At 39.6% G+C, this 20,812-nt stretch overlaps 6 protein-coding genes across 8 annotated transcripts; 3 read left to right on the top strand and 3 right to left on the bottom strand.

Moving 5' to 3' along the window:
- Positions 1 to 648: 648 nt before the first annotated feature.
- LOC107190736 (general transcription factor IIH subunit 3) lies at positions 649 to 1,981 on the top strand. The gene is made up of 5 exons (XM_015579603.1): positions 649 to 858; positions 940 to 1,436; positions 1,513 to 1,635; positions 1,714 to 1,849; positions 1,941 to 1,981. The coding sequence occupies exons 1-5, from the start codon at positions 849 to 851 to the stop codon at positions 1,979 to 1,981; spliced, it is 807 nt and encodes a 268-aa protein (XP_015435089.1). The 5' UTR covers positions 649 to 848.
- Positions 1,982 to 2,497: 516 nt separating this feature from the next.
- LOC107190735 (sideroflexin-2-like) lies at positions 2,498 to 3,599 on the bottom strand. The gene is given in 4 exon segments (XM_015579602.1): positions 2,498 to 2,936; positions 2,939 to 3,133; positions 3,207 to 3,377; positions 3,442 to 3,599. Coding segments are annotated over 4 exon segments (894 nt in total). The 3' UTR covers positions 2,498 to 2,566.
- Positions 3,600 to 3,974: 375 nt separating this feature from the next.
- LOC107190734 (dynein light chain 1, axonemal-like) lies at positions 3,975 to 4,631 on the top strand (the record flags this gene model as incomplete). Its single annotated transcript, XM_015579601.1, has 2 exons — positions 3,975 to 4,156; positions 4,226 to 4,631. Coding segments are annotated over 2 exons (576 nt in total), but the record flags the coding sequence as incomplete, so codon positions are not given.
- A 137-nt stretch (positions 4,632 to 4,768) lies between these two features.
- LOC107190733 (zinc finger protein ZPR1) lies at positions 4,769 to 6,951 on the bottom strand. The gene is made up of 5 exons (XM_015579600.1): positions 6,947 to 6,951; positions 6,653 to 6,714; positions 6,206 to 6,336; positions 5,461 to 6,136; positions 4,769 to 5,374 (listed from the first exon to the last, which is right to left on the bottom strand). The coding sequence occupies exons 1-5, from the start codon at positions 6,949 to 6,951 to the stop codon at positions 4,839 to 4,841; spliced, it is 1,410 nt and encodes a 469-aa protein (XP_015435086.1). The 3' UTR covers positions 4,769 to 4,838.
- A 1,752-nt stretch (positions 6,952 to 8,703) lies between these two features.
- LOC107190780 (ras guanine nucleotide exchange factor Y-like) lies at positions 8,704 to 10,616 on the top strand. 3 transcript variants are annotated; one of them, XM_015579653.1, is made up of 5 exons: positions 8,704 to 8,769; positions 8,842 to 9,311; positions 9,608 to 9,849; positions 9,926 to 10,207; positions 10,349 to 10,616. In XM_015579653.1, exons 2-5 carry the CDS (start codon positions 9,306 to 9,308, stop codon positions 10,554 to 10,556), a joined length of 738 nt encoding a protein of 245 aa, XP_015435139.1. In that variant the 5' UTR covers positions 8,704 to 8,769; positions 8,842 to 9,305; the 3' UTR covers positions 10,557 to 10,616. The 3 variants fall into 3 exon arrangements, with proteins under 3 accessions (XP_015435139.1, XP_015435140.1, XP_015435141.1); XM_015579654.1 differs by having other exon boundaries at positions 8,746 to 9,056; XM_015579655.1 differs by lacking the exons at positions 8,704 to 8,769; positions 8,842 to 9,311 and adding an exon at positions 9,398 to 9,459.
- Positions 10,617 to 20,725, bottom strand: LOC107190781 (fatty acid synthase-like). The gene is made up of 19 exons (XM_015579657.1): positions 20,347 to 20,725; positions 20,028 to 20,278; positions 19,671 to 19,902; positions 19,160 to 19,578; positions 18,748 to 19,041; positions 18,463 to 18,673; positions 18,148 to 18,308; positions 17,744 to 18,061; positions 17,191 to 17,627; positions 16,784 to 17,088; positions 16,294 to 16,692; positions 15,071 to 16,104; positions 14,729 to 14,973; positions 13,883 to 14,579; positions 12,980 to 13,811; positions 12,398 to 12,870; positions 12,020 to 12,277; positions 11,700 to 11,954; positions 10,617 to 11,606 (listed from the first exon to the last, which is right to left on the bottom strand). Exons 1-19 carry the CDS (start codon positions 20,531 to 20,533, stop codon positions 11,415 to 11,417), a joined length of 7,200 nt encoding a protein of 2,399 aa, XP_015435143.1. The 5' UTR covers positions 20,534 to 20,725; the 3' UTR covers positions 10,617 to 11,414.
- Positions 20,726 to 20,812: the final 87 nt, after the last annotated feature.

Here is a 20,812-nt window from a genome sequence, read left to right as displayed (position 1 = left end):
TAATGAATAAATTAATGATTATAAATTATAATCTACATGTTACCTAGCAAATCATTTTTTTAGAATTTCTTGTTTTTTTCTACTGATTTTTACAAACACAGTAATGTAATTCATCGTAAAATCATATTGAATACGTTTTTCCGTTTAAAGATTAATGACTTACGATTGCAGTGAGCAAATTCACTCAAGATAAAAAAATCGCAATCACGGTTGTGAATGAAGTTAAATCACGATCGTGATCGTGATTCGGCGATCACTGTGATAAATCACCGTTAGTGATTTTGCACGCCATCTCTACTTGTAGTAGAATTTCTGTTTCAGTTTTGTTTGTAGGTATTGATTCTTGTGCAAGTATATACATTGTATATAAGAAGTATACATACTTATGTATACTTATTTACACTTTGCATTTATCTATACATATGTAGAGTAGGTACCCTCGTACTTTACTTTCTTTATTTTTTTCAATTCAAAATAAATGTACATCGAAATTATCATGTATTATTTAAGTACGTCTGTGGTTTTTTGTTCAGCATCTTTAATCCTTGCCACGAGTGAGATAAAAATGGTAAATCTTGTTTTCAGTACGTCAAAAGAACCCGCCGTACAATGCCGTACACGTACAAGTTGTTTGTGGTGTTGCGGCGCGGTATGGTCCAGTCAGGTCGAGTGTGTGTACATGTAAATATATAAATACGCTTGTATGTACATACATATATACTAGTATACTCCAATATATCGAACAATTAAGTCAATTAATGTAAATCATTAAAAAAGATGTATTTCCCAAAACAGCGGTAGTAATCGTTAAGTGTAATAATAAATTGCATCAATTCAATTGATTAAAAATGACAACTGGTAATCTAGAGTTGCTTAACCTCCAACCTACAATGATTTTCGATGAATATTAATATCTAAAATTGCTTTCTTTGTTCTCAGAAATAGAAACAAGCCTGTTGATAATTGTACTGGATGTGAATCCAGTACAAAGAATAGTGAAACAAGAAACAAAAATATTAACACAATGTTTAGACTCCACTATTGTCTTTGCCAATGCACATTTAATGCAGTCATCCAAGAATCAGCTAGCTATGTTAGCTTGTCATAGTCATGGGGGGAAATTTTTGTATCCTTGTGAGAAACCTTCTGAGATTCGGCAAATTGATGGACAGTATGAAAAATTCACAATGGTCGAGCGTACAGTTAGACAACAATTGCAACAAGTTATCAGCAAAATTTCTAAGGATAAGCCATTAAATGGGGAAAGCCTGATATCCGGGGCACTAACAATGGCACTCTGTTATGTTAGAAGATTAGAAAGAGAAAAGGCTGCTGGTGAAAAATTATATTCAAGAATTCTTGTTATCACAGCTAGTAATGACTCGGTTACTCAATATATGAATTACATGAATATATTTTTCACTGCTCATAGAATGGTTTGTAATCTTGGATTAATGTGTATGTTTTCGACATTTAGAAGTGTGTCAAAGAGGTTTTTGTTTAAATATTTAGGGGATAATATTGGATGTCTGCAGTTTAGACCAAGAATTGACTTTACTTCAACAAGGCTGTGATATAACTGGTGGAAACTATTTAACAGTTCCTCAATTGAGCGGATTATTGCAATATTTATTAGTAAGAGAAACGTTACACTTATTATTTCCATTTTATGTACAGTTTGCATAAATCAGAACTCAACGATTGTCTGTTCAGTGGATATTTCTACCAGATCCGAATGTTAGATCAAAGCTAGTACTACCTCCTCCCATGGAAGTAGATTATCGTGCAGCATGTTTTTGTCATCAGGAGCTAATAGACATTGGCTATGTATGCTCTATATGTTTGTCAAGTAAGAAAAATTAAACAAAAATGTGTAAACATTACATTGGTATGCAAGCAGTTCCGTTTAGTAGATTGATGATGTTTTTTTCTTCTTACAGTATTCTGTAAATTCAGCCCAATATGCACAACTTGTCAGTAAGTATTTCAATGAAACTAAAAAAATAATTCTATAGTAGTTATTTATAATATCGATATTGGGAAATAATTTATATTATTTTCCTGCAGCACAGTATTCAAAATGCCTGGACCTATACCTATAAAAATGAAAAAAAAAAGAAGAATCTAGATATAGTCCACTGATTTGATTCCATTCAATTTATCATCTTTTCGACATTGAAACTTTTTACTTAAGTACATATATTTTCTCACTATAAACATCGTGCGTACACGTCACAGTAATTAATATTTCAGTTATTGCATTACAATCACTTATAATAATAGACTTTATCCACGTCTTGCTTGACTTTTTCTCGAAATTCCATATACTCTGGTTTATGTATCTTCAATAATTCTGGACTCATTAATCTGAACAATTCAGGAGTATTATCCTTAAAAACTTTCATATCCAAAAGAAAAATACATGCTATTGCTTACCTATACCGAGGGAAGAGCGCAAGGGACGAAGGAATCCCGAGCAAGTAGCTGTATACAAATATAGATCATGGTAAACAGCAAATCAGTTGTGAATAGGAAACTGAGGTTGGTAAAGATGGAAATTACCCAACTACGCAAAAGTAATCTCGATCGGGTATATCATCCACTGCCCACGCTGATAAAAACAGTATGGCTTGATTGCTTGTGTGATCATTGGAATAAAAAGCAGGCATGGCACAGCCAACGCTATCCTCGTGAGAACGCATTCAGAAATAGCCTTTACCGCTGCTACTTTAGAGTTTATAATAGGCTCTATTGCATCTTCGATAAATAGCGGCGTATCCATCATTATTTCTCTTTGACGCATAAGCGGCAGATTTGTTACATCACCTGTTGCAACTACGAGAAACGGTACACATCTCTGAAAGAAAAAAAGAGAAGGAATAAAATGTAAAAGGAACAAGAAAAAAAGATACGTTATAACGAACTGACTGAAGTAATCGGCCCTCTTTGATGCAGGATCTTTTCACATCCAACAACTACTGCGGAACTTGCTGATACTGCACACAAGAATGCCGTTTTAACCGAGTTTTTATCAGCAAAATCGTTGTCGGTCATTGCATTTCTGTTGGTGTAATTCAGAAGAGCATTGTGCGTCTGGTTAATTATTTGACACAGCACGATGGCGGTTGCACTCCTAATAAATGTATACGCACAATGAGTGGAAAAACAGTTGCTTCTTTTTATCAAAGAGGTTTCGGACGATTTACTTGTAAAACGTCAGCATCATTGTCGTAATCGTGACAGAAGAGGGTAATTGAAAGGACATTCTACCAAGTACGTGCATCAGTTGACCATTGTCCGGATGGAACGCACTGTCTTTGAGTTTTTTTGCGTATATGATATCCTTCATGGCAGTACCAGGAGGTACTGTATCATTTCTAAATGATATCCAGAATCGAGTTTAAATTTTAACGCAGCGTTTCCAAGTTGCGGTTCAGTTACCTGTAGTCCTCGCAGAGTTGTTTCGCCGTCAGTAATTTTTCTCTAGGCACGATCACAGTACGACAATCAGTGATAAAAGCATAGTGTTTCCATCTACCAATATACGTAGATTGGTCCCACAATGGTTGATCGATGTCAATTTTGTCGTTGGAATTCATTATCGAATAGATTCAATGACGAATACAAGATCACAGTTAATGTTACCAAACACATGTTTTATTGGTAATTGTAACTCGTGACAGTGACTTTGAACCGAAAAATATAACAATAGTACACGTTAGTGAAAATGACATAGTAGGTATTATTTTTTTTGAGGTAAGGAACAATGTCTTTCCCGAAATTTCCGCATACTATGAAGTTCACGGTTGGTTATCGTGGTCGTGATTAGTTGTTGTTTGTAATCCTACAATGCGATACCAGTTAATTACATACATGTTTTTCTCGTTCTGACATCTACGTTTCGTTACTTCCATCGCTTATCTTATGGTATCTATTATCCTGTAACCGGAGAATAATTTTCCATTTAATTTTTGTCATTTTTATTTTATGCACGATACAATGCACAGGCTAAAGCAACAAGCTGCAAAGAGGCCATCCAACGATGGGAAGAGAAAACGGGCTTAACAGCCAGTGAACAGACAGAAATCAGTTTGTCTTTTCAGTGGCCTCCTATTGAGAAAATGGATAACAACTTGGCAGCGTTAACGGCCGTACAGTCAGTACATAATTATTCGCTATAAGATACCTTTACTAATACAGACATTACAGATTTATTGGGTTTTAGGAAATTATCGCTTTCCACGAACATGATAGAGAAGATCAGTGGTATTAATTCCTTGAAGAATTTGAGGATTTTATCTTTGGGTAGAAACAATATTAAAACATTCTCTGGTCTGGAAGCAGTAGGGGAACATTTAGAAGAGCTATGGATATCTTACAATCAGATTGAGAAGATAAAGGGTGTCAATGTCCTTAAGGCCCTCAAAGTACTTTATATGTCTAACAATTTGGTGAAAGACTGGGCTGAATTCAATCGCTTGCAAGAAATACCCCATCTTGAGGACCTATTGTTCATTAACAATCCTATCTGCGAAAATATGGACATGGAGTTTTGGAGAAGTCAAGCCACTAAAAGGCTTCCCAAATTAAAAAAACTAGACGCTATACCGATCGTTTAAATATTTGCGAATACAAACACTTTAAATTCAATCATAGTGTAATTCTGGATGAGTAAAATAACTTTGAGTTTCGTTAAAACTTTTCCAGTAAGATTGCAAACTGTATATTTACATGGTACAATATACATTTATAGTACATTCTTCTTCTTCTTTCATTATAATACATAAATTACAGATAATATTATCATTGACACATGTATAAATCTGCATAACAAATGATTAGTAGTTCTCAACTTTCATATCATTCAAACCAAGTTCTTCATTCTGTTCAAAATTTCTCTCATATCTGGTAATCTTTAGACCACTGTCAAGCCCGTCGCCCGTCAAACTCTGTACGTAGCTATTACCGGCTGGATCATCCAACACCAACGTTATTTTTTCTTTTCCTTCCAAGACCTCATTCAAATGGAATATAAAAGTTTCCATTCTTTTTACAGTTTCCGGATCGCTACTGTCACCGGTGAATGCCGTTGACGACGATAACTGATCTTTGACTGCCATTAAGATGCCTTCAATCGTAGTGAAGCGTCCACCTAAAGCGGTCGGTCCAACCTCCAGGTTTAATTCTGGTACTTCCATATAACATGTTTCTGACTTCAGTAAGTCACGACTAAAGTCTTCTCTTCCTGAAACCGAAACTTCTATCTTCACCCCTTCAGGTTCAATGCCTGCCCCACTTTTAACTTCATTTGTTCGGTGACCACAAGATTCACAGACTGTTGCCATAATTACCACTTCCTTAAAGTGTGGAATATCTATGAAATAAATTAAGGACAATTAAGATAAACAGTTAAATAAAACATCTACATATAACCATATGGATAAATTAAATAAAGGATACTGGTCATCTTCATGTTAGTCTCACAAGGACAATTGCATTCTGGACAATTTGTTCTAAACGAAAGAACTTCACCTTCAATATCCTCCAACGTGTATTCTCCTTCTTTTATAGGTTTCAATAAAACATTGTCCAATTTTTCAGTGTATATCCCCAGAACATGATCTTGCTCTGTTGTTCTCTTAAATTTCATTACAGTGCATCCTTCGTCCTTTAGTGGTGCATTTGGATTCTCAATATAAGACTCCCCTGATATGTCCTCGAATATAATGGTAAAAGGTGCTTTCAATAATTTCAGGCTTCTCAGTTTCTCAACGAACTGATCAATCTGAGCAGCTGCATCTGGATAGTTTTCTCTTCTATCTGGTTGATCTTGCTCTAAACCAGCAATGGTTCTTTCTAATATACCTTCGACTGTTGTAATTTCTCCTTTCTGTGATCTAGATGGGATTTCAAAATCCAAAGATGGAATTCTCGCACATGTGTAATCAGATTTAACAACTTGACGATTCAAGTCCCTGGGTGATGTGACTTGCAATGTTATTCTTATCCCTTTATCTTGGATTTTTCCACTGTTTTGTATCTCGTTATTCTGGTAACCACAATGTTCGCAATCAAAAGACATTATCACAATATCCTTATAATGTGGAATTTTTGTCAAGAGTAATCTAGTAATACCCTATATTCATAAAGCAAAGTATTAGTTAGAAAACATGAAAAAGAATGTTCTAAACCTTGGATACATTACATTTTTCCCACAATTCATGCAGAGACTTTCAATCTCAGTCGTCTCTGGTTCCGGATCATCCGCAGTCAAATCACGAAATATAGATGTTGCTTTTTCCTTGATTACCTCTTTACTCAATTTAAAATAAAAATCTTCCAAAAAAACTAAATTAACATATTAATTTCCTTTTACTTGCACCTTTTATTTATACTTTCTGTTCATCTGAGTTGTTCTGAGACTTTTGACAATGAGAAACCATGAGAGACGTTAGAGACCATGGTGAGAGCTGTGCGGGCTGCTGGGCAATGTACATGTGCGCAGTAGCGCAATATAGTATTATTTCATTTAAACCACGCTGACGATTGAGCTCATTATTTCGTCACCTTCATCTCTGCCACGGAAGAAAAGTCTCCGATCAAGAACACGGCAGAAGTAAGACTGCCCTGGGGTCGAGTGACCCCTACGGACCTTCACGACAGTGACTGGTGGTACTATCTAGCGGCGAAACTAAGCAAGACTTCAAACTCAATCTAAAGACATAATACATAAATAAGAATTCTTATACACTCGTCGGTGGTTACACGAACAGCTTCCGTCTTGACCAAGTACTGCATTTGAAGCTTAAAAGACCGTAGATCAATATACTTTACTGGTTGAATACCAATAATGAAAAAACATTATTAAAATCACAATTGTTTGCAACAATTGTCATTGACTCCGGTCATGTGCTTCCCGTTTAGTTCATCTTTAGATAGCACTTACCGCATTATACGGACAACTTTCGCCTTGACCAAGCATTCGATTTGTAGCTTAAAGAACATAAATTAATCCCCTGTCATTGACAATAACAATAAACGTCCAGAACAGTGTCAAAATCGCATTTAAACGCGGAATATCACTATATTTTTAACCGGTGGCGCCACCCGTGGAAAATCGCTCAAACTGTTAGCCAAATCATACCGACAGGTGAGTGAAAATTCCTAGTGATGGAAAAATGCGAATATCTCAGTAATTAAGCCTTCAAAATGAACGTCGTTAGTTTCAAATTATTCCTGATGACTTAATGCATGGACTAAATACTGCAGAATCCCAGGATAAGTAAAATTATTTACGTCTGTTTTAACGTTGACCCCTTATGAAGCGGCAACCATAATTACAACAGGTTTGAATCGCATTTACACCGCTGAACGGCCATCATTTTTCTTCGTGACACATTACATTCGAAGTTTCAAGAACGTAGATTATTACCCTTTAGCGGCTGGGAACCAGTAATTACAAGAACATTGTTAAAATCTCAATTGTTTGCAACGGATGACTCTGTATCACGTCATGCATATCCAGTTTAGTTCACTTTCGACAACTCTTACAACGTTATACTGACAGCTTTCGTCTTGACCAAGCATTCGATTTGTAGCTTAAAGAACGTAGATTAATCCCCTGTCATTCGCAATAACAATAAACGACCAGAACATTGTTAAAATCGCATTTAAACGTGGAATACCACTATTTTTTTAACCGGTGGCTCCACCCGTGGAATATCGCTCAAACTGTTGGCCAAATCATACCGACAGGTGAGTGAAAATTCTTAATGATGCAAAAATGCGAATATCTTAGTAATTAAGCTCTCAAAATAAACGTCGTTAGTCTCAAATTGTTCCTGACGATTTAATGCATGGATCCAATACTGCAGAATCCCATAAACGGAAGAATTATTTCTGTCAACACTGCATAAGCAACATATCATCATTGGTAGAAATAATTCCTCAATTATGGGCTTCCGCTGCATTCAGTCGACGCATTGAATCATGGGGAATAATTTAAGACTAGCAACGTTAACTTTGATCGCTTAATTACTGAGATATTCGCATTTTTCCATCATTAGGAATTTTCACTCACCTGTCGGTAGGATTTGGCTAACAGTTTGAGCGATTTTCCACGGGTGGCGCCACCGGTCGAAAAAATAGTGGTATTCCGCGATTAAATGCGATTTTGACAGTGTTCTATTCACTTATTGTTATTATCAATATACGGGGATTAATTTACGTTCTTTAAGCTTCAAATCGAGTGCTTGATCAAGAGAAACGCGGTCTAAATAATGCCGTAAGAGCTGTCCAAGTATGAACTAAACGCAACTAAACGGGGTGCGCATTACGAGACCCGGTGACAACCGCGTTGCATTTCATGTTTTGCAAATAATGACTGCATTGTTTCGTTGTGCAAATTCACGGATTTATTCAAGAGCAGTGATTAAATAGAAAATACGTGTAAGTGATTGTTTCTCTGTAATTTTTTTGGATAATATACTTATACACAATAATACATATTTGTAGTTTTTGTATAAAGCTGTTGAAACAGATAGTTAAGTTAGCTTGACCAGAGGTTTGATCAAGGACCAAGAATATTCGAGATATTTTGAGAAGCGTTAATCCCCGCGACGCATGCGCAAGTCTTTCTTCGCTGTGACGTCTGCGTCTTGAAGTAAGTTCTGGGAGTTTAGAATGGTTTAGAAGTTGTACGTTGTACCTACTTATACGCATGTACGCCTATACCTAAATGAACCTAAATAGTCGAGTAGCAGGTAGCAGGTGAATCTTAATTAATGGATGTTTGTGTGATCGGTTTTGTAATTAGAGTGTATACACGCGATTTCATTGCAGTGATACTTATGTGTGTGTTCTGGAACTTCCACGGTGCCAAACATACATAAGTAGGAACCGTAGGAACGAACAAAAACTGTGTATTGCGTCAAGATATTATTGACAAACATATTGGGAATATTCCAGACTATCCTTGTTGGCACGCATTTATGTATCGCTCGGTTTAATCGGAGGCCCTGTTTCCCGATTAAACTGTGACGAACAGACTTACAGAGGTTAGCGTGTGGTATACAGTTGAAAGATTCGTATTCCAGGTCGAGACGTGTTTATTGGACATCTGCTCTTTTTCTCGAGATTTGTGCCAAAAATCGGTGTATATTGGAGAACTAGTGAATGCGTTTTTGAAATTCCGTTGGAAGTATTGTTCGCTGCCGCGCACATACACGAAGACCAGAGTACATATATATATATATATATATGCACATATATTATATACGTTCCTCCGAAGTCCTCAGTGGCTCCAAATGACAGTAAGCTATTTACTATTTCACGTAGTGATTTAAAAGAAAGCGGGAAAAAGAAAGATAACGGAAATTGTATTGTTTTTCTGGAGTATCTCATGTGTTTCCATTTGGTGTCTATACAAGGAAGTTTGCCTGAAGCAGTTGCCAGTTACACGTAATATTCTTATGGTCCGGTTCTTGGCCAGATATTTTGTTGTAACAGAATTTACTATTGATTCGCTTGACAGATATTACCATTGATATCACAATCTAATACGATAACTGTGTCTATGCGATATTAAATGCATTCTCTTGTTGTTTAGAATGCAATGGCAGGAGCAAATCTTCACACACCTTCATCTATATTTCAACACATGATGGGTCAGCACAATGTCTCCCAATTATCTGCTCCATGGATGCAAATACCACAGGTGCCTCCAATATCGATACCGTGGAGTGTGCCATCGATACAACAACCAGAATTAATGAGATTTACAGGTGGATCGAGTTTGGAACCAATCCACCATCAGAAGAGGAAACTTGAAGCTTCTGATGTAGTAGATACGTGAGTACCTCAATCTGTATTTTTATCATCAATCATATTTTAATACGATATGTAATCTATTATGATAATATTACAGGAGACAAACAAAGCAGTTCATAACAGAAGAAAAGATGGCAGCACATTTTAAAGATTTGCACATTAGTCCCAATTACCAATCATTGTCCCCTTTACCATCAACATCAACAGCTGATACACAATCAGTTTTGTCTAAAGAGCTGAACATGGATCTAGATATGGGTACAACAAATACGGTAGATTCAGATCAAACAAAATCTCGGCATTCCAAATTGATTCTTTCGGATGAACTCAAGAAACTGCAGCCAGAGCCTATTCTTCCATCTTCATTGTTGTCTAAATTGTAAGCTTGAAAATTTATTTTCATAAACGTATGGTATATACTGTATTATGTGATTATCTCCAAAGCATAGTAGTTGACTTGTAGTACTGAAAATATTGTTTTTGCAAAAGAAGATAAAGCTTTACAGTTTTTCCATTTCAGGGAGAGGCCCTCCATGGCTCTAGTTCTTTGGGAACCACCAAGCAAACATCTTCATATTCTACCGTCAAGAGACACTCCGACTCCGATTCCCGGCGTGTCTGATAACAACAACAACAACAATAACAATAATAATAATGAAGCAATTCCGGACTTGAATCAGACGTTACAGTCAAGTAATACACACGTGTTTGAACCAATGGAATTATGAAGGTAGTCTTGTTAGGACGTTGCTTCTTATATTTACAAGTACTGTTAAGAAAATGGAGAATATGGCACGGTGTTCTACTCTTGTACACAGATTATGAGAAAGACAAAAAAGAAAAAATGTCACACTTTACATTTTTTATTCTATGATGTCGTACTTGTGTAATATTATAAATTAATTGAAGGTATGAAACCTTCTTTTTACTAAGTGAATTATATTATATCCAAAGTGAAGGTGTATTTACTATGTTGCATAAGATCTCCGATTATTGTAAAAAACACAGTACATGTATGAAAATTACAAAAAGGGTAAGATGAACCGGTTCCCTCCAACACTAAATACGATTTGTAACACTATATACGACGAGAGAAAAAGAATAAGTAAGACATTCGTTGACGAATGTAATGATATAGGCTCGGTATTATTGTAATTACAATTATTGTGTTAGACGTGTTGTTGTTGTTGTTGTTGTTGTTGTTGTTGTTGTTGTTGTTGCTGCTGCTGCTGCTGCTGCTGCTGCTAATTCTTGTGCTATAACTTTCGTTCGATATGGGGGCGAACTACACGATTCGATGGGATGAAAAACTACAGTGCACTAGAAAAAGAAACGAATAATTTGTATCGCGATGGTTTTGTTCATTACACTAGATGTGTACAAGTTATAAATTAGTCCAATGTATTCTTGTACTAGGGTACAATTTGATTTGTTTTATTATCCGAGTGTATTTGTCACGAGTGTTTGACCGATGAATGACGATTTTGCATAAAAGTATGACAATATGTTTCGTCAACATTGAATTTCTCATTTATTCATGATCGATGAAAAATACAGAAAAATGATCAAGAAATTATCTGAATGTCTCATGATATACCCATGAAACCGGCATTATTGCCTTGTAGTTCTACTTCCGAACTAATGACATTTAGATCCTCTTTGAATGCTAGCACATCATCCACAGGTTCGCCATTAAGCGCTAATGCGATTTTATTATTTTCCAACATCGTGGCGTGGTTACCCTCTACTTCGTGTATTGTTACCTTTCCATACGTTAACTGCAAAAGTAATTTCATTGTGTAAATCATGTTACTCCGAGATTTGTTTGTTTCCTAGAATGAAATTCCCCGAAGTAATAACACGCGCGTTACCTTTTTCAATCCGCGATCTTCATCGGGCATTTGCACACTTGACGATGTTGGCTTCAATAACGTTATAGGTGTTCTGAGTGGTGGTAAAGAATTATAGTCATACTTGTCCAACGTCTGTACGCGTTTGTAAATGAACGTGGCAATTGCTTTCTGAGCGTCAGGAGAATAAAGTTTGTGTATTTCAGGGGGTGTATATTCGACCAGTGTCTCTAGCTTTTCTTCCCAGTTTGTGCACTTGTTCAACTCGGATTTAAACTGGAAAATATATATTATCGGTTATCCAGGAAATTTGATAAAAGTTCCTAATGCCTCTGGCTTACCTCCGGCGATACGGAGGTCGTATCGGTGACAGACAATATTCCGGTTAGGAGGTCGTCTTGTAAGTTAGCTTCGGTCGTTGTGCAAAGATGTTGCGCTACTATAGCATTCATGTAATCAGGTGATCCATCTATGAGTATGAGGTGACCAACAAAGGAGTGAGCTTCTAGTCTCCTCACAAGTTCGATTGCTACCAATGAACCATACGAGTATCCAACGATCGTGAAGTCTCTTCGGTGTTTGCTTCTTTCGAGAATATACTGAAGAGATAGAAAATAATTGTAATGATTTGTTTAAAATACGAAAATGTGTACATAAACTAGAATATACCATATGTATAGAACAGCTTCTGTAATATGATCCGATAATTATGTACGTACAGGTAAAAGACGTTCCGCCATCTCTTCTATAGTGATCCCTGTATCGTATACTCCCATCTGTAAACAGCTAGCTGGCGTCTTTAGTTTTGGTACCAGGGATGCGAAGATCGTGGCATTTCCTTCAATGCCCGGTACAAGGAATATTTCGTTTTTTTTAACACTAGATTTTACCGGAAGTTTCACGCAATAATTTGTATCTAGTATCGAAACATTAAACGTTCGTATCAGCAGCTTCATTCCAGTCAGTTGTTCCGTTTTCACCGTTGTATTTACAACATGCTTCTTCTGCTTTTTCACATCTTTCGCGGACATCTCTGCGAGCTTGCCTATGTTTAAGACCCGTATATCCTGCGGAGTCAGGAATACTTCAAAGTCTCGCTCCAGTGTTTGTTTTATTTCCACGGCCATCATGGAGTCCATTCCGAGTTCCGCCAAGGAAGTGTTCTGGCCGACGGTTTTCAGATCTTTTATACCTGTGTGTGCGTACGTGTCCGCAAAACGGTTCCGTTAGATCGATCGACTTTTCGGGATTTCATAATAACACAATAACATAAATACATAGTAGCCAAGTGTAATACATACTCATAATGGCCATTACTGCTTCAAGAACAGTGCTAGCCTCGCTGGCGCTAGGACGTTTTTCTGCTACCACCATGCTGGCCACGATCGGTCGGCTTTGGCATAGAAATGTGTTTAGTTCCTCTAAACACGAGGATATCCTCTGTTGCAAAGTTCCACCGACTACAAGCTGTTTTCTCTCTTCCAGCAGTTTAGCCGCCAAACCAACGTCTCCCACAGCTCCCCATTCTATCGCCATACCCGGCAAACCCTCCTGCACTCTTCTCTCGCATATCCTTTCCAACACCGAGTTGCCCATACCGTAATTGGTTTGACCAGGACTTCCTCTTCCGCACGAGATAGAAGAGAATACCACGAAGTGGCGAAGTTTTGGGCAGATTTTTCTCGACAGCAAGTCCAGCATCTTGGTAATGCCAGCCTTCGGTTTCATGCTTTCCGCGAAAGTTTCTTCCGTTTGATTCACGCATAAGCAATCTTTCAATAACGCAGCCAGATTGAAGATACCTTCGACTGGCGCGTGGTTTTCCGCGGATCTTAAAATGAACTCGCAGTCGTCTGGTTTCGATGCGTCTACACCGGAGATTATTAGTACCTTTACGTTGTAAGACTTCCAGATTTCTATCCTCATTCGCTGATAACCAGTTTGTACGCCGTTGCGAGAAACAATCACCAAGTTCCTAGCACCTCGAAGTACCAACCAGTCGATAAGCTCCAGTCCCAAGCCACCCAGACCTCCTACAATCACGTAACTCTTGTCTGGTTTGGCGTTGAACCTTGGGTAAGCGAGCACCGGTGGAATCAGAGGTTCCTTCTCATCCCCCACTTTGATTAGAATCTGCGAGCGAAAATTCCATATGATACATACAATACACGTATATACATGTATGTATGTATGTATGTACCTACCTTTCCTATGTGCTTTCCAGATGCCATGTACCTAAAAGCAGTCTCTAGTTCGTGCTTCTCGAAACATTTTCTCATCAACGGCTTTATAGTTTTAGTGGCCAGACATTCTTTAAGGAAATGATATATCTTTTTCTGGACGATGGGATTAAAACCACTAATCACATTGTCCATCATGACTCCGTGGAAGCTGATTTCTTTCAAGAAGATGTTCATCCCTAAATGATTATTCGCCGCCAAATCAAATTTACCAATTTCCAGGAAACGACCGTGGTATCCTAAGCAGCGTACAGATGCCTGGAGCTTGTCCTCCGCTAACGAATTCAAGACAATATCCACTCCCATCCCGTGGGTATGTGTCATCACCATTTGCTCGAAACTGGTGTCTCGAGAATTACCAATGTGATCGTCATCGATACTTGGAAATGTTTCCCTGATAAATCGTCTTTTCTCCGGCGATCCCACAGTAGTGAATACTTCACATCCCTCGGAGAGAGCTACGTTAATCGCAGCTTGGCCGACAGCACCACTCCCAGAGTGGATCAGAACTTTCTCGCCCCTATTTAACTTTCCGAAATAGTAGAATGCATAGAAGACGGTCAAGTATGCACTTGGAACTGTTGCCGCGTCTTCTAACGACCACCCGTCTGGCACAGTAAATAGATTGTAATCCGTTAACAGAACAATGTTCGATATAGCCCTGAAATAAATAAACAAATAATTAATATGTATATCAATATTATATATAATATATAATATATAATATATAATATATAATATATAATATATGCTGGATTGAACGGAACAAGGGATTGCAAGATATTCTTGAAATATTGTTATATTTCTTGCCTGCTTTCAGCGAAGCCCATTACTCTACGACCACTTGCGTCTATTCCACTAAACTCGAATCCAATCAAACACTCGTTGAACTCTCTGTTTTTCACGATGGCTTCTGGCATCAATCTACCAGTAGCCAACATCACGTCCCTGAAGTTGAGGGAAGAATAGACTACTTTAATGAGCCTATCCTTGTTTTTAGAATTAGGTTCGATGGCACCCTCTACCCATTGAAGGGAACTCAGATCGCCTCTGATCTGTTTAATCGATTAGCCAAAGAATTGTAGTAGGTATAATATATACATATATGTATAGAATAGATTATTCTACCGATTTAATATGTTATAAACGTACCTTTATGTTCGCGTAGCCATTCGTTACCGCAACAGGTTTCAATGCTGGCAGGGGTAGATGTCTATAAGTACCCCAAACTTTCCCTGGCCGTAGAATATTAATACCAATATCGATGTCAAGTTGTTCAGCGTAAAACGGATCGTTCAACGAGAACTTAGGAGCATTCTCGTCTTGTATAATTACAGTCTTGACGATCTCGCCGTTGGGTTCTCTTCTTAAACATTTGACCATACCTAAAGCACCGTTCTCCGGATCGCCTTCTGCAACCAATACCATTCTCACGTCTCGTTCGTTACTTTTTTTTCCCTCTTCGTTCTTCAGAACTTCTTTCACTTTGTTCAGCCAGCTGAACTCGTCATTGTTCACGTATACGACCTCTGTCCTCTGAGGAGGTTTCTCTTGCTTCTTTAGAAGCAACAATGTTTGACCGTTGTAACTTTTTTCTAGGACAACATTCAATTCATATCCCTGAAGGTGCCTGTAAGTGCTGCCGTTCACTGTAGTCTCTCTAGTCAGAATAAATCCGTTGTCAACAGTCGCAAGCAAAAGCTGATCCAGAAAGTGTTGCTTCTTCTTTGTCAAAATATCATAGGCGACTGCCATGAAGATAGAGCTGTCCTCTGGCAACTTGTTCGGCTCTATCACAGTAACGTTTTCCGGTAGTGAGAATTTCTCGCATCGATCCGAATCTGCTGCAAGTATCGTGCTCGGTCGAATCATTGGCTGGTCTCCCAATACCTTCAAGAAAGTTGGCGCGAGCACTTCCTCGGCGGGTAGGTTGTCCTCGTGATTGATCAATTCGATGATCTTCGGGTTCGTGATTAGATTACTTTCCAGAGCTATTTGAGAAGACAATACGATCATTTCCTCGAGACTGACTTCCGCTTTGTCGCGATGGGCTACGAATTTATACTCTTCTAGAACCGGGACTGCCATTATCTTCCGTCGCTGAATGGCGTTTGCTTGTAGCCCTCGGATTTCTATACCTCCCGAAACTATAGCGTCATAGTCGTTGTACACGTATACCGGTAGATCTGTAATATGGTTGCCGTGTTATATACGTACAAATTGTTTGCAAGTAAATGAAAATATTGTTAAGCTGCGTTTACACGAAAAGTTTTACAGGATAACACGTACAACAGAGGAGAGGAGGAGACATACATACATATCATCTATGTATATGTATGTATTAAATATTGAAATATTATATTGTAACAACGTACCAATAGTCTCCTCGGTAAAGTTTCGAACCTTATCATTGTGACGCTTGATGTCTATCACTATCTTCCGTATAGCTGTAGGGACATAAAGAGCTCTGGTGTCGAATCCCAATAATTTGATTTGCAACATATTATCCATAAAAGCGGCCCAATTTTTCATCCACGCTATGTGTCCCTTTGTGCCCTTGATCGTTGCGCTCTTCAGTCCACGAAACACTCCGGCGTACTCGTAACCACGGAGTTTAAGCTCTTTGTAAATGTCCGTGACTGTCAAGTCTTCTTCGTCGTCAATCTCTGGCAGTAGCTTGGCCGGAATCATCTCTTGTGACGGATTGTTTATCTTGCGGATCTGTCCTGTCACTACGGTCGTAGTGTCCTCGGATATTTCAAATGTTCCGGAACCTGGAACCGTATTAAATTTCAATGTCTCCGATTCTGGTGCATAGAGGTATGACGGAGGTTTCGAAGAATTTTCAAAGTCCGATGTTTTCACCTCTATGAATCATGACGGTTAAGCGGACACCGCCATCCTTGGGAATCGTAGTGGCACGCTCGAACTTGATATTCTCGAACACGACGGGTACTTCGTCGTATAGCTTTCCCTCTAACATACTGATGGTCTCCCACACTAGGATCAAATATCCCGTAGCTGGGACCAAGTTTCTACCGTCGATCACGTGGTGGGCCATGTATTCGTAGTTCTCATCTTTCAGGACGATGTCGAGCACTCGTTCCGATGTGGTGATTCTTTGACGCTGCGTATAGACCGGTACAAACCAATCATCGGAATGTTCCCACCTAAAAAGAACAACGTTCCGCGTAAGTGTATACTACATTTATTTCTGCTGTATCATAAATGATACGTAAAATCAATAACGAGAAAGTTTCGTATCGACTAACTTTATATGCGGAGAGATCATTGGTGTGCTACGACTAACAGGGAACTGAACTGGAGGATAAATTTCGTTGTGACCCCGTTGGGTCAACGGAACGTTTGTCACGTTCGGGTCCAATGATCTCTTTAGGATAGCCTGAAGAAGACCGTGCGGAGCGATCTCGATGGTTATCGCGTCTTTAGGGATCATCGTACTAGTTTCCGCGAACAAAACCGAGTTCAGGAGATTATTGGTGTGATATTCCGCGGAAGATAACTGTGCTTCCGGGCTGGACCATTGATTGCGGGGCACCGATGTACTCAACCACTTGGAAGTTCGGGCTTTCGGTTCTGGAATCACTTTCTTCAGGTACGTTAAAAGTTTCGGTCCCGCAGCCGCGATGTACCGGCTATGATAGGCAATGTTACTGCACGGCACTTCCTTCGCGAAGATCTTATTGGCCTGAAAGGTTAGAAAGGTTTCGGGTCCACCGTTTAGCTTTTAGCTTAGATTAAGCAGGCCTGAATTTAGTTTGAACATTATTCATAGTTATTCGTAATATGGAGAAAATAAAGAACCTGCAGCTCGGCGACAAACTTCTTCATAGACTCTGCCGGGCCACTGATGGTGGAACTGTCCGGACCATTGTGGCAAGCCACTTCTATATCCGGTGGGCACAGATCATTTATATCCTCGTATCCCAGACCAACGGCCGCCATGGATCCGTGAATCATTTCGGTCTCGATGGACGCTAGACCTCGAGAATAAGCGGACAGGACCATTTGCTCGGCGGTGAAGCATCCATCGGCGTAAGCACAACCCAGTTCTCCAACGGAATGACCGATTATGTTGTCGGGTACTATCCCCACAGATGTTAGCAGATCCACCAGACCAATCTGTCGCGACAATTCTGATTATTATTTTCGACTGAATTAATTAGCAATGGCTGGTTTCAACGGCTCGTCGTAATATGTATACATACCTGAATCGCGGCAATTCCAACAAACGAATTCAAAATGTTATCAAAAGTCCTTTTATCTTTGTTCGTGATGATACGAACGATATCCACGCCAAAAGGTTTCAAAGCAGCGTCGCATTTTCTTATGGCTTCGACGAAGACTGGAAACCTCATCAATGATTCACCTGTTGCATGTCGAATTGTTTTTAGTTAGTATAATAGTTGGTATATATATCGGGTATTGTGGTGTAAAATAATGAAATAATAAATAGTTCATCTTCTAGCGAGAGAAGAGTGATAGAAGAGTGAGAGAAAAAAGATGTTTGTTTCGATACGTACCCATGCCGGGCCACTGCGATCCCATTCCAGAGAATACAAACCAAATGGGCCTTATCATGCCCGAGAATTCTTGAATCTCCCTAGGTGGTTTTTCGAACACGTTCGACCCAACAACGGTGTATCCCCTGAACGTGTGACCGGCGATATTTTCCGAATGAATTTCATGGAACAGTCGAACGTATTCCGCGTCCACTGGTACTATACTTTCAACCTGAAGAATGAATTATTATCAATAAATAATTGCCTATCATTCTCCATCTTGTGTAGAATATTCATTTATCTTACGTGATTCAAGAGGGTCTCGACAGCAGCTTTGGTTCGACCAGACACAGCTGCGAGCCTAGGCAAGTGATCGGAAGGCGCCCCGTTGTTCACCTTCTCTTTGGCGAAAGATTTCAATAAGACGTGAGCATTTACGCCACCAAAACCGAACGAGTTTATTCCCACGTATCCACCGTTCCATGGAGTTGGTTCTGTTACCACCTGAACCTTTCCCTCTTCGAAACATTTCATACCGTTCATAGGAGACTGAAAGTGTAGATTTGGTGGAAGCAGGCCACTCTCCATTGCGACTATCACCTGAAGAAACGAAAATTTTCAGGTCTCATCTCCACCATTGTATAACCGAGTAAGAAATCGGTTATCGGTAGCAAATAATGGGGTGATCCCTTCCAAAATGGTTGTGAAAGCAGCACACCTTGGCCACCGAGCAAAGACCACTGGCCGGCTCTGTATGTCCCATATTGGACTTGATGGAACCGATCTTGAGGGGTGTGCTTCTACCTTTGCAGAGGGCCTGGTCAATGGCGGTCAATTCCTCGGGATCACCAACGCTGGTGCCGGTACCGTGAGCCTCCAGAAAGGAGAGACAAGTGGGCGAGAGTTTGCACTCTTGGTAAAAGTTTTCCAGCAACATCTTTTGGATCCCGCTCGCAGGGAACGTGATACCTTGCTCTTTGTAGCCGTCGCAATTCGTTTTCGTGTGGACCACCGTTGCGTAAATTCTTTTAGCAGCCTTCGCTTTTTGCATGAAGATCACACTGACCGCCTCGCTCCTCACATAACCGTTCGCTCTGGCATCGAAAGACTTGGAACGACAGTCCGTGGACAGAACACCTGAATTTCGAGACGATACGAAACTATAATACATACATGTATTTATGTACGTATCGCATCTATGATAAAAGTGACAAGTTCGCATGTCGTACCAAGACGTGCGAATTGAAGCGACACGTAGGGATGAAGGCATAGGTTCGCGCCGCCAACAATCACCTGGTCACACACCCCCGTTCGTATCAGCCTATAAGCCTGATCGAATGCTACCAAACTCGAGCTGCAGGCTGTATCTATCGCGTACGATGGACCGTGTAGTCCTAAAAAGTAGGAGATCCTGTTCGCCAACATGGCTCTGCTGCATCCAGTGATTCCGAAACCGTTCGCCTAAACGACGGAAACGGAAAACGATTTTACCATACATAACATCAACAAATATTTATTATCTGCTAACAAGCAGGTCACCCCTTAGATTGTCGATCTTCGATATGCGTTCACCGTGTGACATTTACCTGTAATTTTTCATAGAACCAAGTCTTCTCCGCCTCGCTGATGCAGGATCCTATGATAACCCCGGTGTTTGATCCTCGTAGTAGCCGGGGATTTATTCCAGCATCGATGATCGCTTCGTATGCGTGCTCCAACAACATTCTGCACATAGGGTCCAACGTATGAGCCTGTTTGTAATGGACACCGAAAAAAATCGCGTCAAACTTCTCCAAGCGGGTGAGTTTGCCGCCGTCCCGAGGGATCTCCGGGTGTTCTGTCCAAATATAGAAATGTTACTCAACATCCTTTTAGCTCTGCTGCACAGATCTCACAAGTAGTCACCTAATCTCCATCGAGCGTAGTTGTCCGTGATCAGATCTACTTTATTCATCAGATTATCTCTCAGTTTGTTCATATTTTCGCATTCCGGGTATCTACCGGCAACACCGGTGATCACCACCTCTTCCCCGGGTTCCGTTGACACGTCATTCACCTCCGTTGACATTGCTTTCCGAATATTGCACGACATCTTTCCCCTCCCTTTTGCCGCAAACAAAATTGGCTATCCTGTGGCTTCCTTAAGCGCCGTTTACTCCTCCTGAATCCTGATACCGATTTTCTCCAGTTAATCTCTACTATCACCGTCGAGGATGAACCCAGTGCCTGAAAGGTAATCTTAAACAGTAGTGTCACCGCCGTAATAATCGATACACCGAGATCACTCGCGCGACTGGAGAACGAACGTAACGAACAACGACCTCTTATAACAATCTGGATCCCCACTATGCATAGGGTACTCGGTGCTTTT

Source organism: Dufourea novaeangliae, unplaced genomic scaffold (genome assembly GCF_001272555.1).
Source record: "Dufourea novaeangliae isolate 0120121106 unplaced genomic scaffold, ASM127255v1 scaffold196, whole genome shotgun sequence".
Classification (NCBI taxonomy): domain Eukaryota; kingdom Metazoa; phylum Arthropoda; class Insecta; order Hymenoptera; family Halictidae; genus Dufourea; species Dufourea novaeangliae.
Note: the sequence above shows the minus strand (reverse complement) of the source record. Positions and strands in the feature narration are given on the sequence as shown.

Bases quoted from the DNA above. Each gene is read 5' to 3' on its own strand.
- LOC107190736 (XM_015579603.1), top strand. The intron at 1,437-1,512 runs GTTTGTAATCTT...TTAAATATTTAG, and splicing joins TTTTCACTGCTCATAGAATG to GGGATAATATTGGATGTCTG. The intron at 1,636-1,713 runs GTAAGAGAAACG...TTGTCTGTTCAG, and splicing joins GATTATTGCAATATTTATTA to TGGATATTTCTACCAGATCC.
- LOC107190733 (XM_015579600.1), bottom strand. The intron at 6,337-6,652 runs GTCCGTAGGGGT...TTTTTTTGGAAG, and splicing joins CACCAGTCACTGTCGTGAAG to ATTTTTATTTTAAATTGAGT. The intron at 6,137-6,205 runs GTAATGTATCCA...TTATGAATATAG, and splicing joins GCATGAATTGTGGGAAAAAT to GGTATTACTAGATTACTCTT.
- LOC107190780 (XM_015579653.1), top strand. The intron at 9,850-9,925 runs GTGAGTACCTCA...ATAATATTACAG, and splicing joins GCTTCTGATGTAGTAGATAC to GAGACAAACAAAGCAGTTCA. The intron at 10,208-10,348 runs GTAAGCTTGAAA...TTTCCATTTCAG, and splicing joins TCTTCATTGTTGTCTAAATT to GGAGAGGCCCTCCATGGCTC.
- LOC107190781 (XM_015579657.1), bottom strand. From the start codon at position 20,533: ATGTCGTGCAATATTCGGAAAGCAATGTCAACGGAGGTGAATGACGTG. The intron at 16,105-16,293 runs GTACGTTGTTAC...ACCATATTACAG, and splicing joins CTTTACCGAGGAGACTATTG to ATCTACCGGTATACGTGTAC. The intron at 14,974-15,070 runs GTACGTTTATAA...TCGATTAAACAG, and splicing joins ATGGCTACGCGAACATAAAG to ATCAGAGGCGATCTGAGTTC.